Source organism: Mchenga conophoros, linkage group LG14 (assembly GCF_057382185.1).
Source record: "Mchenga conophoros isolate Kocher_MC1m ecotype Shallow Benthic linkage group LG14, M_conophoros_male_GT1.1, whole genome shotgun sequence".
Lineage (NCBI taxonomy): Eukaryota > Metazoa > Chordata > Actinopteri > Cichliformes > Cichlidae > Mchenga > Mchenga conophoros.
Window position 1 is genome coordinate 857,627 of NC_140539.1, and position 17,654 is coordinate 875,280.

Here is a 17,654-nt window from a genome sequence, read left to right on the forward strand (position 1 = left end):
TCCAGAGCTACATGTCGTTCTTGTTGCACATGTGGAGCTCTGTGACTGCTGAGGCGACTCCACCAAAACTATGGAGGGATTTTTCCAAATATTTAGAAACTATCCATCTACAGCAGGGCTCTCACACTAAATGAGCTGAGCTCAAAACAAACAAACAAGAAAACAAACACAGATTTCTGTACTGTTAGTTTGTTTACATTTCAAATATTGTATTGCACTGTAACTGAAGCCTTTCATTGAACAAACACACGCACTGGTGCTCTCTGTGCACACGTGGCAGCAGTGCTGCTGTCGTTGTGTTTAACAAAATAAACTGCAGACATGAGTGTGAGTCTGTCACTGAGTAACACAGCCGCAGCATGTTTGTGCTCTCTGATCATATCGGCTTCTGCCAGTGACCTTGACCTCAAGGTCGGAAGTCAGTGTTTCTGAAAAACACCATAAGATTTATCAGTGCATCTACTGGAAGGCTGAGACACTGGCAGCAAACCAGTATTTTCCCTAAGACGACAACCCAGAGATCCCAGATGTGGGAGGAGCTCCTCCAGGGTCAAGCGTGCAGACAAGCACACGGAGGTCACACAAACTGCTGCGCGTCATTCGGAGTTGCTGCATTTCAGTAAAACAAACTGGTCTCAGCATCGTTTTTTCACTGTGATTTTCAGAGTTTCTTTATTCAGTCTGCAGACGGGTGATTTTCATTTCCATCCTTTCATTCCACATGGTGACCAGTGACCAGTCTAGAATACAATAAAATAATCCTTTAAGTGTCCCACAAGGGGAAATTTGGACGTAACAGCAGCAAGAAAGACCTATACAAACAGACAGCAACAGGACTAATTATAAAATGACAACAAATTATACTGTCTGGTTTCTGTGATAGCTTATTCGATCAGTTGTTAATGAACAGCAGGGTTTGGGGGGATTGTTACCCTGCATGGCAGTGTGTGTACACCCAACTAGTTATGGGTTTTTGGAAAATCCCAAATGTAACACGTCATTTGTACAGTGACTGTATGTTTCTCACCCGGCCCCCAGCCTCCTCCTCTGGTGGGAGACTGAGGAGTAGGGATGGGTATCGAAAACTCGTTCTTGTTGAGAACCGGTTCCCACTGTTTCAGTTCCTTGGAATCGTTTGCCATTTTTGCAAACGATTCCCTTATCGATTCCAGTCGCCCCGAATGACATCATCACGTTGCGGAGCGTCATTTACCTGGCAGGAAACACGGCGCGTAAGCGGCTCAAACGCTCAAAAGTTTGGTTAGACTTTACGAGAACGGATGACGACAGGGCAACTTGCAATACTTGCAAAGTAGATATTTCATTTAAGGGAGGAAACACTACGAATATGCAAAAGCATTTGCTCACAAAACACGCGATGACCTTAAATGAATGTCGTGTTTTTAATTCGCTCCGGACTCGTGAATCTCAACCCAGCAGCAGCGGTAACGTTTGCACGTCCTCTCCCGTTAATGCGGCAGGTAAATAATCAACTAACAGTGCATATTATGTTAGTGTGATCTGTCTTATTACAAAACCTGCCATCACTGTGCATTTAGTGACCATGATGAGACAGAGTCTGGCTCAGATGCTGGCAGTTCTCGCTGCAGTCTGCCGGTAGCGTCTCCTTTCAGGCCAGGATAGACGAATGTCACCGAGCAGAGACTCAGTTTGTGGTGAAAGCCTTGCACCCATTTGCCACAGCAGATGATTTTCAGTAAGTGAATGTGTTTAATTGTAGGCAGGGACATTACTGGATATTCTTGTGTAATTGCTACAGAATAATTTATGTTATACTTTGTTATTGCTACAGAAGAATATTTATTTTATTATTTTACATTTACAATTTTTTTTTCCTGGGGACCCTGTGACACCCCATTGAAGAGCCGCAGGCTGGATCTCTTAAGATCTCACTGTTGGGTTTGTAAGGCCATGTTACTAAATTTCTATCTTGTTCAAAGAGAAGATATAAAACAAAGTTCTAAGCTAATCGACCTCAGTGTTCTCCTTTTTTTAAAAGAATCAATAAGAGAATCGATAAGAGAATCGAATCGTTAAACAGAATCGAAAATGGAATCGGAATCGTGAAAATCTTATCAATACCCATCCCTACTGAGGAGCATCTTAGGTCACTCGTGTCGCTGGGGCCTGTTGAAGTTGTGTATGTGGAGCCCTCTCTCTCCCTCTGATGCAGTCTGTGTTTGGCCCGCTAGGTGGAGATGAGGCGAGCTTTCCAGGAGGCAGGCTGTGTGTTCTGTGTCATCTCACCATATAACCCATCTGCCAGCGCTGTCGGTGGCCAACACTAACCTCACACGTCTCCACACGTCGGCTCAGTTGGGGCCAATTCACGGCCGTGGCACAGTGCACGTGTCTGAAAGAGCTCCGGTGTCGTTTCAAAGACTAAAATCACTACAGTGGAGAACAAAGCTTAGATGGCATTTATGCATTTTAATAATTTTGTGTTTCATAGAATTCAAAATGTGCCAGAAGTGCAATAAAAATAATTTCCAAAGCCCTAACATATCCATGTTTGTTCCTCACAGTCTGTGACCAGAGCTCCAGCAGGTCCGACTGTAATACCGCCAAGTGTTCATGATAATGAGGGGAAATAAAGTGATACTGATGAAAGAACCAACAGTTAGTGTCTGGTATTAAAATGTGTCCGAGTTGTTTTCAGTGCAAAACAATCATTTTATAGGAAACGGTGTCTGGAGCCTGTCGGTGCCGCCCAGCACAGACGGCCCCGCTGCTGTTCTGCTTTAATGGGCAGCAGTGGACACATGACGCACTGCTGTCCTACATACGATCACGTAATTGTGTATAATCCAAGTGTATTTTTACACACAATAAAGGCAGCTTTCACAGCGGCTCGTGTCTGTTTCACGCTATAGTAAAGCCGCCGGTGTCGGTGCGTGAGCTGCGCTGTGCTGCTTCCTCCAGTGGGCGGAGTAGCGGGCTCTGCCTGGCCGCGCAGCGCTGCGCTCTCTGCCGTGCAGTTGCCGTGATCTCTTCACTCATGCGGACCCAGCTGAAGCTCGTGGACTAGCCGGAGGTGAAGTGCTGGACTGAGTCAGACTGCAGTGGGCTGAGGCCGGTTGAACATGGCTGCTAAGGAAGACCTCTACAGCAAAATCCTCCCTCGGAGGCTCCGGCAGAACCGAGCGGGCTCGATGAAATGCAGCTCCAGCCTGGACGTGCTGCTGTCCATGGGCTTCCCCAAACCAAGGGCGTAAGTAGTCCGTGTATGTGCGTGCGCGCGGGTACATGTTTGTGTGTCCGCTGGAGGATTACACGAGAGTCACAGCGGGCGGTCCACAGAGCCGTGAGCACCGTGACGGTGAGCGGGCGGACGGACGGGTCAAACGGCATCAGCGCGCTCCCCGCACAGCCTCACTCACAGCGGCTAGCTGCTCTCCCGTTTCCCGTGCGTGTATGACATTTTACATAAATATAATGTCCACTGAGCGTGGGTGAGTGAATCATAATGAACAGAGGTTAGCAGGAAGGATGACTGGGTGGTGTTTAAATCTTGGCTCTCAGCTGTGCTGGGATGTAGTGACACAAAGTGACGACATTAGAAGTTGAATTATTTCTGAGGTTTTCTATGGTCACGTCATGTTTCATGTCAACTGTTCACAAAACTGGAGTCAGGAGTCGTGTGTGTGTGTGTGTGTGTGTGTGTGTGTGTGAGCGCGTGCGGAGGGGGTCTCATGGATCACCCTGTGTCCTGGGCCTTTACTGAATGGAGGGACTGTCTTTGACTTGGCCAGATCGACGGGTTCACATCTGTCCAGTCGGCTGCAGGCACTCACTGTAAACACAACCCTACTGTATGCTGTACATCACCACCACGAAAGCAGCCCTCCGCACTCAGACCCTGAGAGAGGCTGCGAGGATTTACTGTCACCTCACATATTTACAAACATAAAAGCAGCAGGTTTTAGTTCCAGAGCTCTAAAAAAGCAGATCGTGATTAAAGGAAACACAATAAGACACCACATGTTTGAGCTGAGCAAACACACAAATATTTGAGTGGATTTCCGCTGATAGAATATAAATAAGAATTAAATAAACCGACCAGGAAACTCGAGTGATTTGTCAAACTGAGGTCCTAAAGCTTTACTGACTGAACAGCCTCTGTGTCAGTGGTGTGGGCACACAGTCAGTATATATGTCACACATACAGCAGACCTGGGCTTAAACGATGCCTCCTGTCAGTAGCTCTGATGTGCCTGATAAACTGAAGGTGGATGTAGTCACTGTTTGATTTGTGACGTTCCGGTTTTGAAGCATCGATCTGAGTGTTTTTACCATCGCCGTCTCAGCTTTTTTGAAACCAGATATGAAGAGTGCGAGGTGGATCTGCCCGTGAAACCAAAGTGCGCTGCACGCTCATACTGTAGCGGCCTGTCAGGTTATTATCCCGTTTCACACTAACAGACACTTTTGAACTACGTGAAGATCGTGATGCATCAATGAAACTTGAAACTGCTAACTAGTCTAGTCAAGCTGTTTGTACAAGCAAAGCTTTACGCTGCTGGAGGAGTCGGCCCTGCCAGCCTTGAGGAAAAATGTGGGTTTAAGTAGTTAATGGTTCGTTCTTCAGACGTGGAAGCCTTGTCCATGTTTTCCATTTGCCCTAAAAGCGGCAACGACACGTCAGAGGAAAAGGTGGAAGTTCACCGCGGGCGCAGGCCTCCGCATTAGGGCACTGTGTTTGGTTTGTGACGTGAGGAGACAGAAGCATGTAGCGCTCGCAGGCTTTGTTCCATTTCTAGTGAATTTGTACGTCTGCCGGCTTACAGGGCGGGTGTCCTACAGCTGGGCAGTTATTGTACAGCTGGTTTCTGACAACGTTTTAGAAACAGCTGCCTGATGCAGCCCAAAATAATGATTGTGTGGTCAGAAAACCAAGACAGTTATCAAAATCAGACTAAAAGTGGTTGGAGCTGAGCTGGAGGGCTCAGAGGAGAGCCAGTGCTGTAGTCTGGGCATAAGGAAACGATGGCGACCATCGGAGCATTGTACTGACTACAACACAATTATGGATGCACTCGTTTTCAAATTCTAGGTTAATATTGATGCTGATATTAGAAGACGCCGGTGCTAATGGCGTGCCAGTGGTTTCATCACCGTTTATCTGATGTGTTGTTGTTAGTGCTTACTTCCCTCTGAGGAAACAAAGAATGCTGAATGGGCCGTGGTCTGAAAAAGCACCGTACGCCTACATATAACACCGTATCAAGGGCAGCAACTGATTTCTATTGTAATCTGTTCATTGTTTTATCTTTAAAATGTTAGAAAACAGAAAGAATATTCTCCATGACGTTTCTTGTCATTGTTTCGTTCCACATCTACAAACATTTGCAGTTTAGTGTCGGGGAGGTTAGAGGTTTGTGATGTCTGGAAAAGCAGAAACTGTGTAACAGTGACTGAAACTGAATTAATCTTCATACTTTAAACCAACAAAGGCAGCAAATGTTTGCTTTCCTGTTTGTTTCCTTGTCAGTTAAATAACGTAGCTCGTACTTTTTCAGGACTTACACGTACACGATGAAGCAGTAACTGTCAGCTGACTGGTTCTTTCCCGTGTCACATGATCATCACTTTGAATACTCCATGAATCATGGCCGTGTGTTTTCATTAACACACCTTACTTCCTGTTTAACATTTTCCAAACGGTGACCTCTGACAGCCAAGCTGCTCCAAACAGCAGAAATCATCTTAATCTACATTACGAAGCAAATCTCACAGTGCTCCAGCTCTGAGAGGGTTTCGTCCAGGCACATGTCACACATCATGTGTGTGTCAGAGGAAGTGTGCTGTGGTTTGATGAATGGACACAGAAAACAATGACAGGCCCTGCAGGCAAGCCAGCGCTGGTGTAGAACCCACTATCACAGCCCAGTGATATCAGCCTGTGACTCCTTCGCCTTTATATGGTCGCCTGCTGATCCCTCATCTCGGTTTTGTTGAGATTCAATCCATCTGCTGTGGCTGCGCAGTAGGGCTGCCACGATTAGTCGACTAGTCACGATTGTGTCGATTATCAAAATCATCACGACTGATTTAATAGTCGACGCGTCGTTTGAAGCTTTGTAAGATCCCAAAAGACGCAGGAATAATAGCAGGATTTAAGAGTGTAATAACGGACTGAAACAGAAGATGGCAGCACTGCATGTACAAGGATGCCAGCTGCCGTTAAACCCCGAAGAAGAAGAAATAGCGTCCCATAATTCATAGCGCGGCCCAGCTCAGTTTCCAACAATGGCGGCAGCTAGTTAGTTTTAATATTACTCTTATTATTCTTTCTGGGTCACAAAATAAACCTTTAACATATTTTCAGGGAGAATGTAGCTGTGTAAACCTCAAATATCTGCTCAGTTTATCAAGACACCACATATTTTCAAAAGTGCTCCGACGTTTTCGGAGACGTCTGTTACCCACTAGCTCGATAGCTAGCCGGGGGTGAGGCTCACTAGAGCCCGTGAGAACAGCGGACTCCCGGTGTTGTGCCAAAAAGTGATTTCCAATGTGTCTGTGTATTTTTTATGAGTAAAACCTTTACATGTGTTGGTAAATAGACTTCGGTGAACAGGGTTTACAAAGGGGTTATAAATTGAATTAAAAGATCAGTTTTTCAAGTATCTTTATAACTCTGTGTTACTGTACTTACATTATAACAAATTCGGTCCTTTATCCCCACTTAAAATATGTTTACAGAACTATTGTAATTAGTTTGCCATTTCTGCTGTTCTTTTGGCCAACTTACTCTTACAAAAGACTTTTAATGTTGATGAGAATTGCATAAATAAAAGTAATATAAAAGTCACTGCCAAAAACTGATTGCGACTTCTACCTTGTTACACAAATGTTGTTTGTGGCCCAAGATGACTTTATGTTATCCATGAAGGATCCATTTGACATATGTTTCACATATTATAGCCCGACAAGTTATTTATAGCAGTTTAAATACGACCAATCACTATTTGGCACAACACCGGCAAATCGTTTTCAAACCCACCGCCGTCTTTCGCTACTCAGGTTAAACATGATATATGAATCACTTAGATAACTTAAAAATGTTGTTGTTTGGCTTTTTTCAGTATTTTATTTGTTCCTGAGTAAATCTGTTTGGCTGAGATTAAAGTTTTTACACAGCTGAATAAACGTCAAGCAGACAGCTGATTATCAGAAGTGTGAGACGCTGGAGAATATACTCCGGTGTCCTGTTATATTTTAGATAGCAAGGAGTTTATTAAACTTCACCGAAACAATCTGCAGATTTCATTAAACTTTAATAAACCATCATCTTGTCTTTATTTTTAGTTAGCACAAACACTTCAAGCTGTAAGCTAATGATAGTTATATAAGAGCAGATGCTGCTGGTGCAAGAAGCTGTACGTTTTACGTCCAATGGATCTGATTAGTCGACTATCAAAATAATCGTTTGTGGCAGTACAGGGATATGTCGTCGTCGTCTCCCGTACGTCGACTCCAAGTGAAATCACCGAATCGATCGCGTACGGTTTTCTCATCTGCAGAGAGAAACGGGCTTCCAGGAAGTCACGAGGTGCCTCTCTTCAACTCTTTAAATGACAGCCTCGTGCGTGTTAGCTACCTCTTAGTGCAATGTTCAGTTATACATGAAACAAGTCAGGCTTGGTTTCACTACAAAAGTCTGAAATGTGAGCGTGTTGGCTCAGGATGGTGACAGAACTAAAGAACGAGCTGGCTCACTATCAGCTGCACGGACAAACTGTCTGCGCAGTGAGAAACAGATGCTGTCAACACGAGCCATCAGAAGTTAAGCTACAAGAACAACAACATCCTCTGATTGTGTATCTGAAGCCACCAAAGTTACAGTTTGGTGACTTGGTTATTTCACATGAAAAGTCTGTTTTCATTCATTCAGAGGCACGTGCTGGTAGATGGTGATAATGTAGTCCAGTATGTGTTAGCTTTCATGCCCAGTGCGCTTCAAGCCTCAGTTATAAGTAGCAGGGCTTTAAAAGGCTCAGAATAAGACTGTGGCTTTAACCTCTGCTAGTGTGCATTCATACAAAGTAAAGTCTGTGCAGACTTTGTGCGTTTCATCCTTGAGTAAATAAGTGATTTTCTTTTTTTGGAGGCAAACACGTCTTCGGGGGAGTGAAAATATATTTTTTATATAGAAAAAATCTAAATAGAGTTTAGTCATCATGTTGTGACCTAAGTGAGCCACACACACTCGCCTGTGTCGCTGTCGTGTAAGACATTAAATCTCACACGTAACTAAAACTGGAATCTAACGTTTCTTTTCGTTGAGACGACTGAAAGTTAACGTGTCGTTTTTTTACCCTGGGTTCATCAGTAGTTCAGATTGACTTTGCTGTAAGTGTGTGTCTTTGTTGCATTCATGCCTCTGTTGTTCGCTGATGAAAATGAATGTAAAAATGTATTTTTTATGAACCCTAGGTCCAATAACATGAACAGCAGAGAACTTTAGTAGTGGAAATTTCTGTGCTCTGTTATTAATATGATGGAATCAGCATAGTGAAATCATTAATTAATTAATGAAAGATGTTTGATAAGAGGTGAGAGAACGTGAGGCTTTTAAAGCTGCACTGACATGTCCATAATATTTAACCCACACACTGTGACTTACTCTTTAGCATTTTTCCTCATAGGAATTAACATGTTTTGTTGGAGAAGAATAAGACAGTGGACACGTGTGTCAGGTTTTTGTGTAGTACATTAAGACTGACTGGTTTTTCTCGTGCACGTAGGGGATGTAACCTATATAACTGTGGCTTGGCGTGCATCTGCCATCAGCCTACAAAGAAGAACTTGAGTTCTTATGTTCTGTCAGATGGACGCCTACTCACTTCCTGTGAAGATAATGTGGTTTTTTACATTTGCTCTACTGGTCATAAAATTGCGTTGTCTTTCTGAGGACTGCAGCGCACAAATGTGTGCGTCCTAGGCTCCAAACCCGTGTCTTTGCTCGACGCTGCTGATGTGTTTCTGTTGCTTCACACCAGCTGTCAGCAGAGGAAATGTGTTTTCTGTGTATCTCAGTTCAAGCGTCGCACATTTGCTCTTTTAAAAGAAGGAAAGAAAAAACGCCTGCACATTGTCCAGTCCTAGCCCGCTGCACACAGCCGCTGCAGAGAACCACAAAGTGCTGTGAAGTCGGTAACGCTCATGAATTATTGAGTCATTCTCTTTGAAGTGCACATGAATATGAAGGTTCCCTTTGTCTCCATCTTTTCTGGAGTACTTAAAGATAAAAACACAAAATCCAAAAGATATCTACCTGACATGTCATCATTACGCGGAGGAGTGTCTAACAAGGTCACATAAATGACATTAGCCTCCTTCCTGAAATAGGAGAGGTGCATCACTGTGCACAAGTAGCACTCCTGCTCAGTCATCATATCAAGCTTCATTTGAAGCTCTGTCCGGAAGCAGGGAAGCAGACAGCACTATCAGATTATGGGGCCATTGTCTCCGCTCGGATATCTCACTGTGGATTTATGAAATTCGAGGTAGTGCAGCTGCCGGGGGGAGGAAGGGAGGAAGGGAGGGGGGTGCTTTGCATTTCAAATGAGCTCCAAACAAATGGCCAGCTCCACAGTAAGAATGCACTGCTTCGAGCGGTAAAAGCAGAAGCTCTGTGTTAATGTGGCCTCGGACACAGGCGAGACCCTACAGCAGTGTAACAGTTAGCACTGCTGAGGGCTGGCGCTAGGAGCGCCGCAGGTTTCCTGCATGTGTCCTGGCTCGCAATGTCATTTCCTGAAACACCCAAAATGAAAGTTCTCAGTTGTGAGATAGCTTGGTCAAAGTGGCTGAAGAACATCAGGAGACCCAAAATACTGACAAAAAGTTAACTTGGTGCAAATAAACTGAACTTAAACCAAAGTGCATGTCACGTGCACTCGGCTGCGCTGAACTGGTCCTCCAGCATCTCCGAGCACCATGTTCTCCTGTGGACTATTCAACGGGCAAGACTAAACACACAGTCGTGATCATACACTTATGATGTGACTTTGTACCAGCAGTGAACACACACATCTATGGTGTAGCCATTACAGTTTGCAACAATATAACATATAACTCCCAATAAAACTGACTTTATTAAATTATCCCCGCCCCCCACTTTACCTGCTCCCTTCCTGTGATATCAGCACTAAACAGGAAGCTATAAAGACAGGAAGTGAGGCAGCACTTGGTTCCTGGAACACAGGTAAGTAAAGTGAGTTCAAACCAAGTAAACTGGACAAACTGAGAACTGAAATAAATCCTATCAATCAATAATAAATCAATCGTGCAAACATAAAATAAAGTTTGGCTTCATCAGAACAAGAATGTTTGCTGTCCTCAGCCACTGTCACATCAATGTTTTCACAAACGTGTGAAGAGTGACTACATGCAACGGTATCATTACCGCAGTGCTGCTGTTCAGTGTGCTTGCTCTGACATTGGTTAATGCCCTAACCCTGTCCCAGTTCTGTCCGTCCCAAAATGAAATTCTCGGGGTCATCACTGATGACAGCATAGCATAAGAGCCTCTGACAATGATGCTTTTCACAATGGTCCGTAGTGGTGACAAGCTCCGCCCACTGATTCAGTCTCCTTCAGACTTCTTGGGTGGATCGGGTCAAAGGTTTTGAAACAGGCAAAAGGACACAAGGAGTCACAAATGTTAGCTCAGAGCTGATTATTCCCTCCTCATCATTAGACTTTTTAGCAAGAGGAAGTTTGTGAAAACAAGTGTACGCAAGAAAGTTGTGCAACACACTCACGTGGTCTCACTCTGGAGTTTGTTTCTTATCCTGCTGAGCTCCGTGATCGAGACAGTGGCCGCCGTCTTGGCTGTAAGGGCAGAAAATGAACTGCAGATGGATGGGCTGTCTGTTTTATGGAAGACTTGAAAACAAAGAAAAGAATCGGACCAAATAATGTATGTGGTGTTATTATGTACGTGCACACGTTTGCAGTCAGACGAACAGCGAGGCCGCTCTGACACGTGCTTTGTGTGCACTGGTAAAACAAGCCCGTCCATCAGAGCAGGCGGATAACAGTTCAGTTTGATTTTAAACCATGAGGTGTAAATATGACTGTGGTGTCTTTGTGACGCTGTAATCTGCATTTCTTCTGCGTTCATGATTGTATCTGGTAACCTGTGGCTTTCACACTTATCTTGTCAATATTCAAACTGGGTCCGGCGGCTGGTATTCGCAGCTCAATGTTGTTAGAATACGTTCATGATGCAACTGCAGCTTCACACTGTTTTTACAGCATGCTGAAGCATGTCAGTATTATAGCTGTGGTGTTCATTAGCACAGAGACATAATGAGTTGCTAGCAGAATGATTGTTGAGCTTGTTGAACCGAATGACCGTCTACGTGGATGATCTCATATTTCAGTGCTGCCGTGACCTTCACTTTAGATTTTCAGTGCCGAGCTAAAACTGGTGGGATTACCCCAAATTGAAAACGCACCGTCTGATGATCTGAAAGAGCTCTACAGTGTGGGTTTGTGTACATGCAGCTCGGGTTTCCCTCCAGCTGACTGATGACCAAAAACAATACTGCTAAGGTTTTCTCCTGTGTGCTAGTCTCACACCTCTGAAGGCAATACTCTGGTGTGCTTAGTAATAGCAGAATCTCACTATGTTCCAAACCAAGTGTGAACCTCAGATGGATCAATGACTCATTGCCTGTTTGACTCATTCAACATTTATTCTTTTACAGTTAAATAAGGCAGAGCAGTGATTCCCACATGTCGAGTTACCCAAACATGTTAGAGGCCACACAACTATACGTGCCTTTCTCTCTTTAAATAATAAGGATATCCATGATCAGCTTTCTTCTAAATAATCCATTTGCTCTTACTTTGAAAGAAGAAGTGAGACGCTGGTGTTTTTTCTTGCTGACCAGCTCATTCAGCTGTGCTGAGGTCAGTTTTAAACCAGAACCTGCAGCAGACGGAGAGCTGCAGGACGACTTCTGTCGAGCTGTTTTAACTTCAAGAAGCTCGTTATTTTCGTTTCATTTAAGAAAAGGAGTTGTTCTATAAAACAATATTTCCTGCACATTGTGCAGCCGTAAAAACAAACAGCAGTGAAATAAACTCCAGCACTGCGAGCCGCAGTGATGTGTGGTAGGATGGGCGATGCACTACTTTACATTTTCATAAATTTCAGAAATCTGTCTTGTGGTCGTCCTTCTCAGGTATCAGTCACAATAATCGGTGACATTTATTGGACTAAAAAGAACAAGCAGTGGGTTTTCTGTGAACCATGAGTATAAGAGTGGGAACCAAACGAGTGGGCAAAAGACACTAGGCTGGGGTCAGGGACCAAACCGGAGGTTCTTGTTATTTGACTGTGAGGCGTGTCACCGAGGACAGCTCTCTGTTCCTGCAGACCACATGAGTGTTGTCAGGGTGAACGAGAGGCCAGGTGGCAGTGGACTCTCGTGGCTCAGGACCTGCACGGATAAGCCCATAACAGACTCGTCTCTGTCGCACACCACTGAGAGCGGATGAAAAACCATTGGAGGCAACCAATAATCATGTGTTTGCACAGTCAGCAGTGGTGAACTTTGTACTTCCTCTAGATGGCAACCAAAGGATCAACCTGAGCTGTTGCATGCAGAGGTTTGGGCCTTCAGGCAGGCACAGAAAATCTTCACAGCATCCAGGCTGAGTCGGACTTTTGTTGGCTGGTTTGACGTGCTATTTCTCTCTCAGTTCTGACCTGTGATGCATTTTAAAAAATACTTGTGTTTCTTGGGGAGGATAAGCGACCTCTTTCACAGCTTTGATAGCTGACAGCAGCATCTTTCAGGAGCTGTATCTGGCCTCGTTGCTCACGAGCCTCCCCTCCACGCTCTGCAGCGCATCTCTTTCTCAGCTTTGGACTGTATGCTCAAAATCCATAACCCACGCCAGAGTGTGCTTTTGCTACTTTGTGCTTTCATTTGCAGCGCAGGTAGGGAGGGTACGGCGGAAGCGCTGTCGGCCGTGGTGCTTCTGCCTCGGCCAGAGAGCCTCTCTCGTGACCGCCACGCACAAACACAAGCACGCAAAACTGATCTGTGAACACAGTTGCTGTTTTTATTTTGGTCCCGTAAAGCGGGCCACTACAGGGTTGAAGGGATCAGGAATTAAAGTAGATTTGATGTAGCATTTAATCTCATGCCCAATTTGATGTGGACGCTGTGTGCGCGCGAGTGTTCGTGCACACATTTCAGTCTGCGGGGCCCGTGCGCTGCTGCGTGCGTGCGCTCGTGTGTCATCTGCTGTCAGCGGCTTTTACATGTTTGTGTTGTTGTGTGCTCGCTGACGACCGAGCCATCTGCGCCCGCAGTAGCTTTGCCAAGCAGCGTCTGGAGAGGCTCCAGCAGCCTGCGTCCTCCAGTGCCTGCCGTCTGCCCGGCGCGTTCTCGGCGCTGAGAACCGGCAGGAAGCTGCCAGTGTTGGAGCAGCTTCCAGCTCTGTTCTCCCCCTGCTGAGCTCCACTAATCCTCCTGGACGACTGGATTGAAATGACTGGAGAAGAAAATAGATTTGATGAGACATTTAATCACAGGCCTGGGTGTAATAAGTTTTTGGTGTTACGCGCAGTAAACGTCAATTGTACTTGTGATAATTTCAGACCAAAGCAGGGTCTCGTCTTCATTTTGAAAATCGTCATTAGTTTTTACCAGCACTTAGCTTTGTCGGCACAACGCAGCCAAATGCACCCGAGCAAAGAGCTGAGGAGACGAAGCCGCTGAGGAGACGAAGCCGCTGAGGAGAGCACGCCGCAGCCTCGCAACGAACTCGTGCAGAGAAGCGGCACAGCCCCACGTTGCTGCAGGTCTAATGTTAGGTCATATCTCATCTTCTGGGTGTAGTTCAGTTTTTGGGTTCTTCTCTTATTTATTTGTCACATGTAAACAGTGTTGTTTTAATGCACCATTTGAAATGTGCTTGTCCCTCCTTAGGTGTGCACGTGAACTACACACGACTCTAAATACGACTAAACATAAAAGAAGTAAAAGGTGGGCTGTTCTTCTGCCCCGAACTGGACAAGAAAAGTTTAATCAAAGCTTTGAGAATGAGCATAAATTGAGTTTGTTTTCATTGCGATCCTGTTGTGTCGTAAATACGCTCACAGAAGGTCAAAGTGAGCCTGTGATTACGACCCGTAACGTGACTTCCTGTTAGCTCAATGCCCGGCTTTGAACAGTGAAATATGAGTCCGATTTTTCTTTCCGTTAGCATCTGTGTGTGAACTCATTTATCAGTGTATGAATGGGTGCATATTTGGAGTCAAATCAATGAGTGAACAAGCGCTCTGGGCGGCTCCAACAGCTCTGTCTCTCTCCAGCACGGGCCGCTTAGGATTAATGAGTGTGGATGACAAACAGCACAGAAAACAAGTTCTTGGAGAAAGATGCTCATCGTTTTCCCCAGAGTTCGTTTTCACCGTTAATAACACGCAGGCCGAGTCTCCCTTATCACTGCGGGGGGAAGCGGTGTTGGCTCTGCAGACAGCACAGCTCGCATCACCGTAGAGCAGAGCCGACGCTCAGCCTCTCTGAATATAGTTCCAACACCTGTAGGCCATACAGCGACACAAGAGTGCACAATTACTACAAAATGAGGCACAGCAATTCTAATTTCCAGATTTCAGTTTTTCACAACATAAAGCTTTTTTCACCAATACCTGCAGTAAATAATATAAACATATAAACAGTGCAAACTATTTCCAGTGAAAAGATATGCTGTAAACTTTATATTCATCTTTGCTCCAAATGGCACAGCAGCCTCAGAGAAAACAGAGCGAGGCATCTTCAGCATATGTTCATACAAGGCAGCTCAGTTTACCATCAGTTGTATGGGTGTGCATCTGTTTCTGCATATTTAGCAAAAATGTGCCATTTCTTCACTCAGTGAGGTGATGGTTCAGCTTCAGCAGCAGTTTGCTCTCAACTGTTCAGCAGTGAACAGGAGTCCTGCATGACTAAGATTCCTTCACAAGCTCCTGATGCAGGAAGAGCTGTATTGATTTTGATCGACAGCTTCTTGATGTGAGGAACGCCATGCAATAGATCCACACCTCCAGTGAATGGACATGAAAGGTACCTCTCCAGCCCTGCTTCTGGCTTTCCTGACCCCATGGATCCATCATCTTAGTCGGTTAGGCTGCTGTTTGTGCTGGCCTCATCCAGCTCTGAGTCTAGGTGATGTCTGATGAAGTGGAGACCTGTGGAAAGATGTAAGGTTTTCAAAAGAATTAGCTCTGGTCATTATAGTGCTGTATACACTGCCAAGCTGCAGATGTTTGGCAAGAAGATTCAATCACACTGGAGATGTTTTTGTATAAAAACAAAATCCTGTCATTCATGTCCCGCACAAACAGTTTGCAATGAATTCCAGATTAAGTTTAAAATAAGAACGCGTGCAAGGCTAAGCAGTGCTCGCCAATAGATCCTCCTGTTTGGCTGTTACTCTGGGAAAAGACGAAAGACGGTGATGGAAGCGCGACTGGAGCTGCGATGTAGCCTCTATAATATTTATATTGTACGAACGTGATAATTCTGTATATTGTAATAACCTGATATTATATTGTTCAAATGTGAAAGGTATAGTGTTAGAACAATAAACTTTTCACTTTTCTATGTTTCTTTTGCCTGGGTGGCAGCTCTATGCCTCCGTATCCGAGGCTTTTCAATGTGGCCTCACAAAATTATCACGACTACAACAACCATGAAAAGAGCTGGATGCTGCTCAATCACAGCTGCCTGGTCAATGTTTGTCATTAGTAATTTAGCAAAGTTGACGGTGTGTGTCTGTGTGAGTGAAAGACAGAGAGGGAGAGCGAGGGACAGATTTTGTATGATAAGCTTCATGTTATGAACGCACAGTGTGAGCACTCAGGTCGCATCAGAGCATCAGGCCGTATAGTGTGAGACCTGCATCGTGACCTATGAACTTCTAACCCCTGAGATTTAATTGTACAGTTTGAGCAGGAGCTGAATAACGTGACTGAAAGAAATCGCAGTGTTTGCCCAGCTTAACGCAGACTGTTTAAACTAAACATCCTTTGTATGTGAGGCCAAGGCTGTTCATCCTCTTCAGCTGTGGCGCAGACGACTGGCTCTGCCATGTTTTCTTCTTTCCGTGTGTCGCTACTTTGAAACGCTTGGACCGCTCTGTCCGCCACAGTTTCAAACTGGTCATGTGACTGCATGGCCACATCTGATTGGTAAAAACGTTACAGAAAACTCCACTGGCGGCATGTTATCTAATGTGTTAAATTTATTCTTTTTTAAAGTAACAAGTCGAATTTTGCAAATGTAGCGGAGTAAAAGTACCGTTTCTTCTTTATAAATGTACTCAAGTAAAAGTAACGAGTATCGTGCAAAAAAGGTACTTTAAAAGTACATTTTTTGCAAAAACTTACTCAAGTAAATGTAACGGAGTAAATGTAACTCGTTACTGCCCACCTCTGCTACTGGTTTAGTTTCACTCACAGGGTTGTTGTTGAGAATATCTCCACTTTTACTGATAAACACATAAAGTAGTTATTCAAATTAATCATGATGTCAAAAACCAGAAATTATTTCATCCTGTTTTATCTTCTGTTAGCTGTTACAAACTGTAGCCCTAACCTGTGTGTGTGTGTGTGTGATACAATATTATTGCAATTTTTTAAAATATTTTGCGATATTCAGATTCTGTACATAAAGGTAAACTTTATCAATATTCATTTTATCTAATATCAAAGTCTCGCACTCAGTCTTTCTCTCATTTCAGTTTTATTGTTGACAAACTGAACGGTTTGTATTACAGTCTAGTCCAGCTTAACTGAAACCATCTGGTACAATTATAGCTATTCTGAACTATGCAATTTATGAAAACTATGCAGCCCCTTCAGCAACTGAAGAATTTGAAAGTAAATTAAAATAAAATATAATTTTACATTAAATAAAAAAGTTTTAAACTTAATTAAAATAAAACATGTCTTAAATTAAAATAAGTAAACTGTCATGTTTATTGCTGCCAAAAACAAGTTAAACACATTTGACAGTGTCAGGATTGTTGCTCAGAAAAAGGATCAACATGCTCTGAAGTCAGAGCACAAAAACCTTTTTTTGTAACAAAATATCGATTTCTGCTGTCCCTGTATCGATACAAAATATCACGATACTACACAGTATCGATTTTTCCCCCACCCCTAGTGTGTATCGTAGCTGGCTAACCCTGTAGTTAGCTAGCTACGATACAAGCATGTGCAACAATTTTCCTGCATGTTCTTGTGTGGCTTAGATGGCCTGTGTGTGTCTCGTCATGTAACGTGATAAACATTTCTGTCCTGCACAGACGAATCTGAATGCACTCGTAGTTTCATTTGTTCATAAAGATTTGTTTGTAGTGTGCGAGTGTGTTTTCATGTAGTTGTAAAGCTGCCAATCAAACAGAGCTGTGGCAAAAATAAAGAAGTACATATTTAAAGCTGCACATGGTTTCTGATGGTTTGCACTGTGCTCGAGTAAACACTTTGTGAGCTTTTGTGTGGCTGGAGACTCCCTGGAACAATGTACAGTAACACAGAAAAACAATTCTCAGTTCTATTGTTGTGAGGACGGAAGTTTGTATCCCCGTCCGCT

The 17,654-nt window shown here is 44.1% G+C and overlaps 2 protein-coding genes across 4 annotated transcripts in view; both read left to right on the forward strand.

Moving 5' to 3' along the window:
* The window catches only part of gkup (glucuronokinase with putative uridyl pyrophosphorylase), a 22,137-nt gene extending 19,503 nt beyond the window's left edge, over window positions 1-2,634 (forward strand). For both annotated transcript variants that reach the window (XM_085244644.1, XM_085244645.1), the window contains one exon: window positions 2,214-2,634. In XM_085244644.1, coding sequence (XP_085100770.1) covers window positions 2,214-2,309 — 96 coding nt within the window. In that variant the 3' untranslated portion in view covers window positions 2,310-2,634. The remainder of the gene's footprint in view (window positions 1-2,213) is intronic.
* Window positions 2,635-2,960: 326 nt separating this feature from the next.
* Window positions 2,961-17,654, forward strand: part of ubash3bb (ubiquitin associated and SH3 domain containing Bb) — a 49,068-nt gene continuing 34,374 nt past the window's right edge. The window contains exon 1 of one of the 2 annotated variants that reach the window (XM_085244642.1): window positions 2,961-3,232. In XM_085244642.1, coding sequence (XP_085100768.1) covers window positions 3,105-3,232 — 128 coding nt within the window. In that variant the 5' untranslated portion in view covers window positions 2,961-3,104. The remainder of the gene's footprint in view (window positions 3,233-17,654) is intronic. The other variant, XM_085244641.1, reaches the window with a different exon arrangement.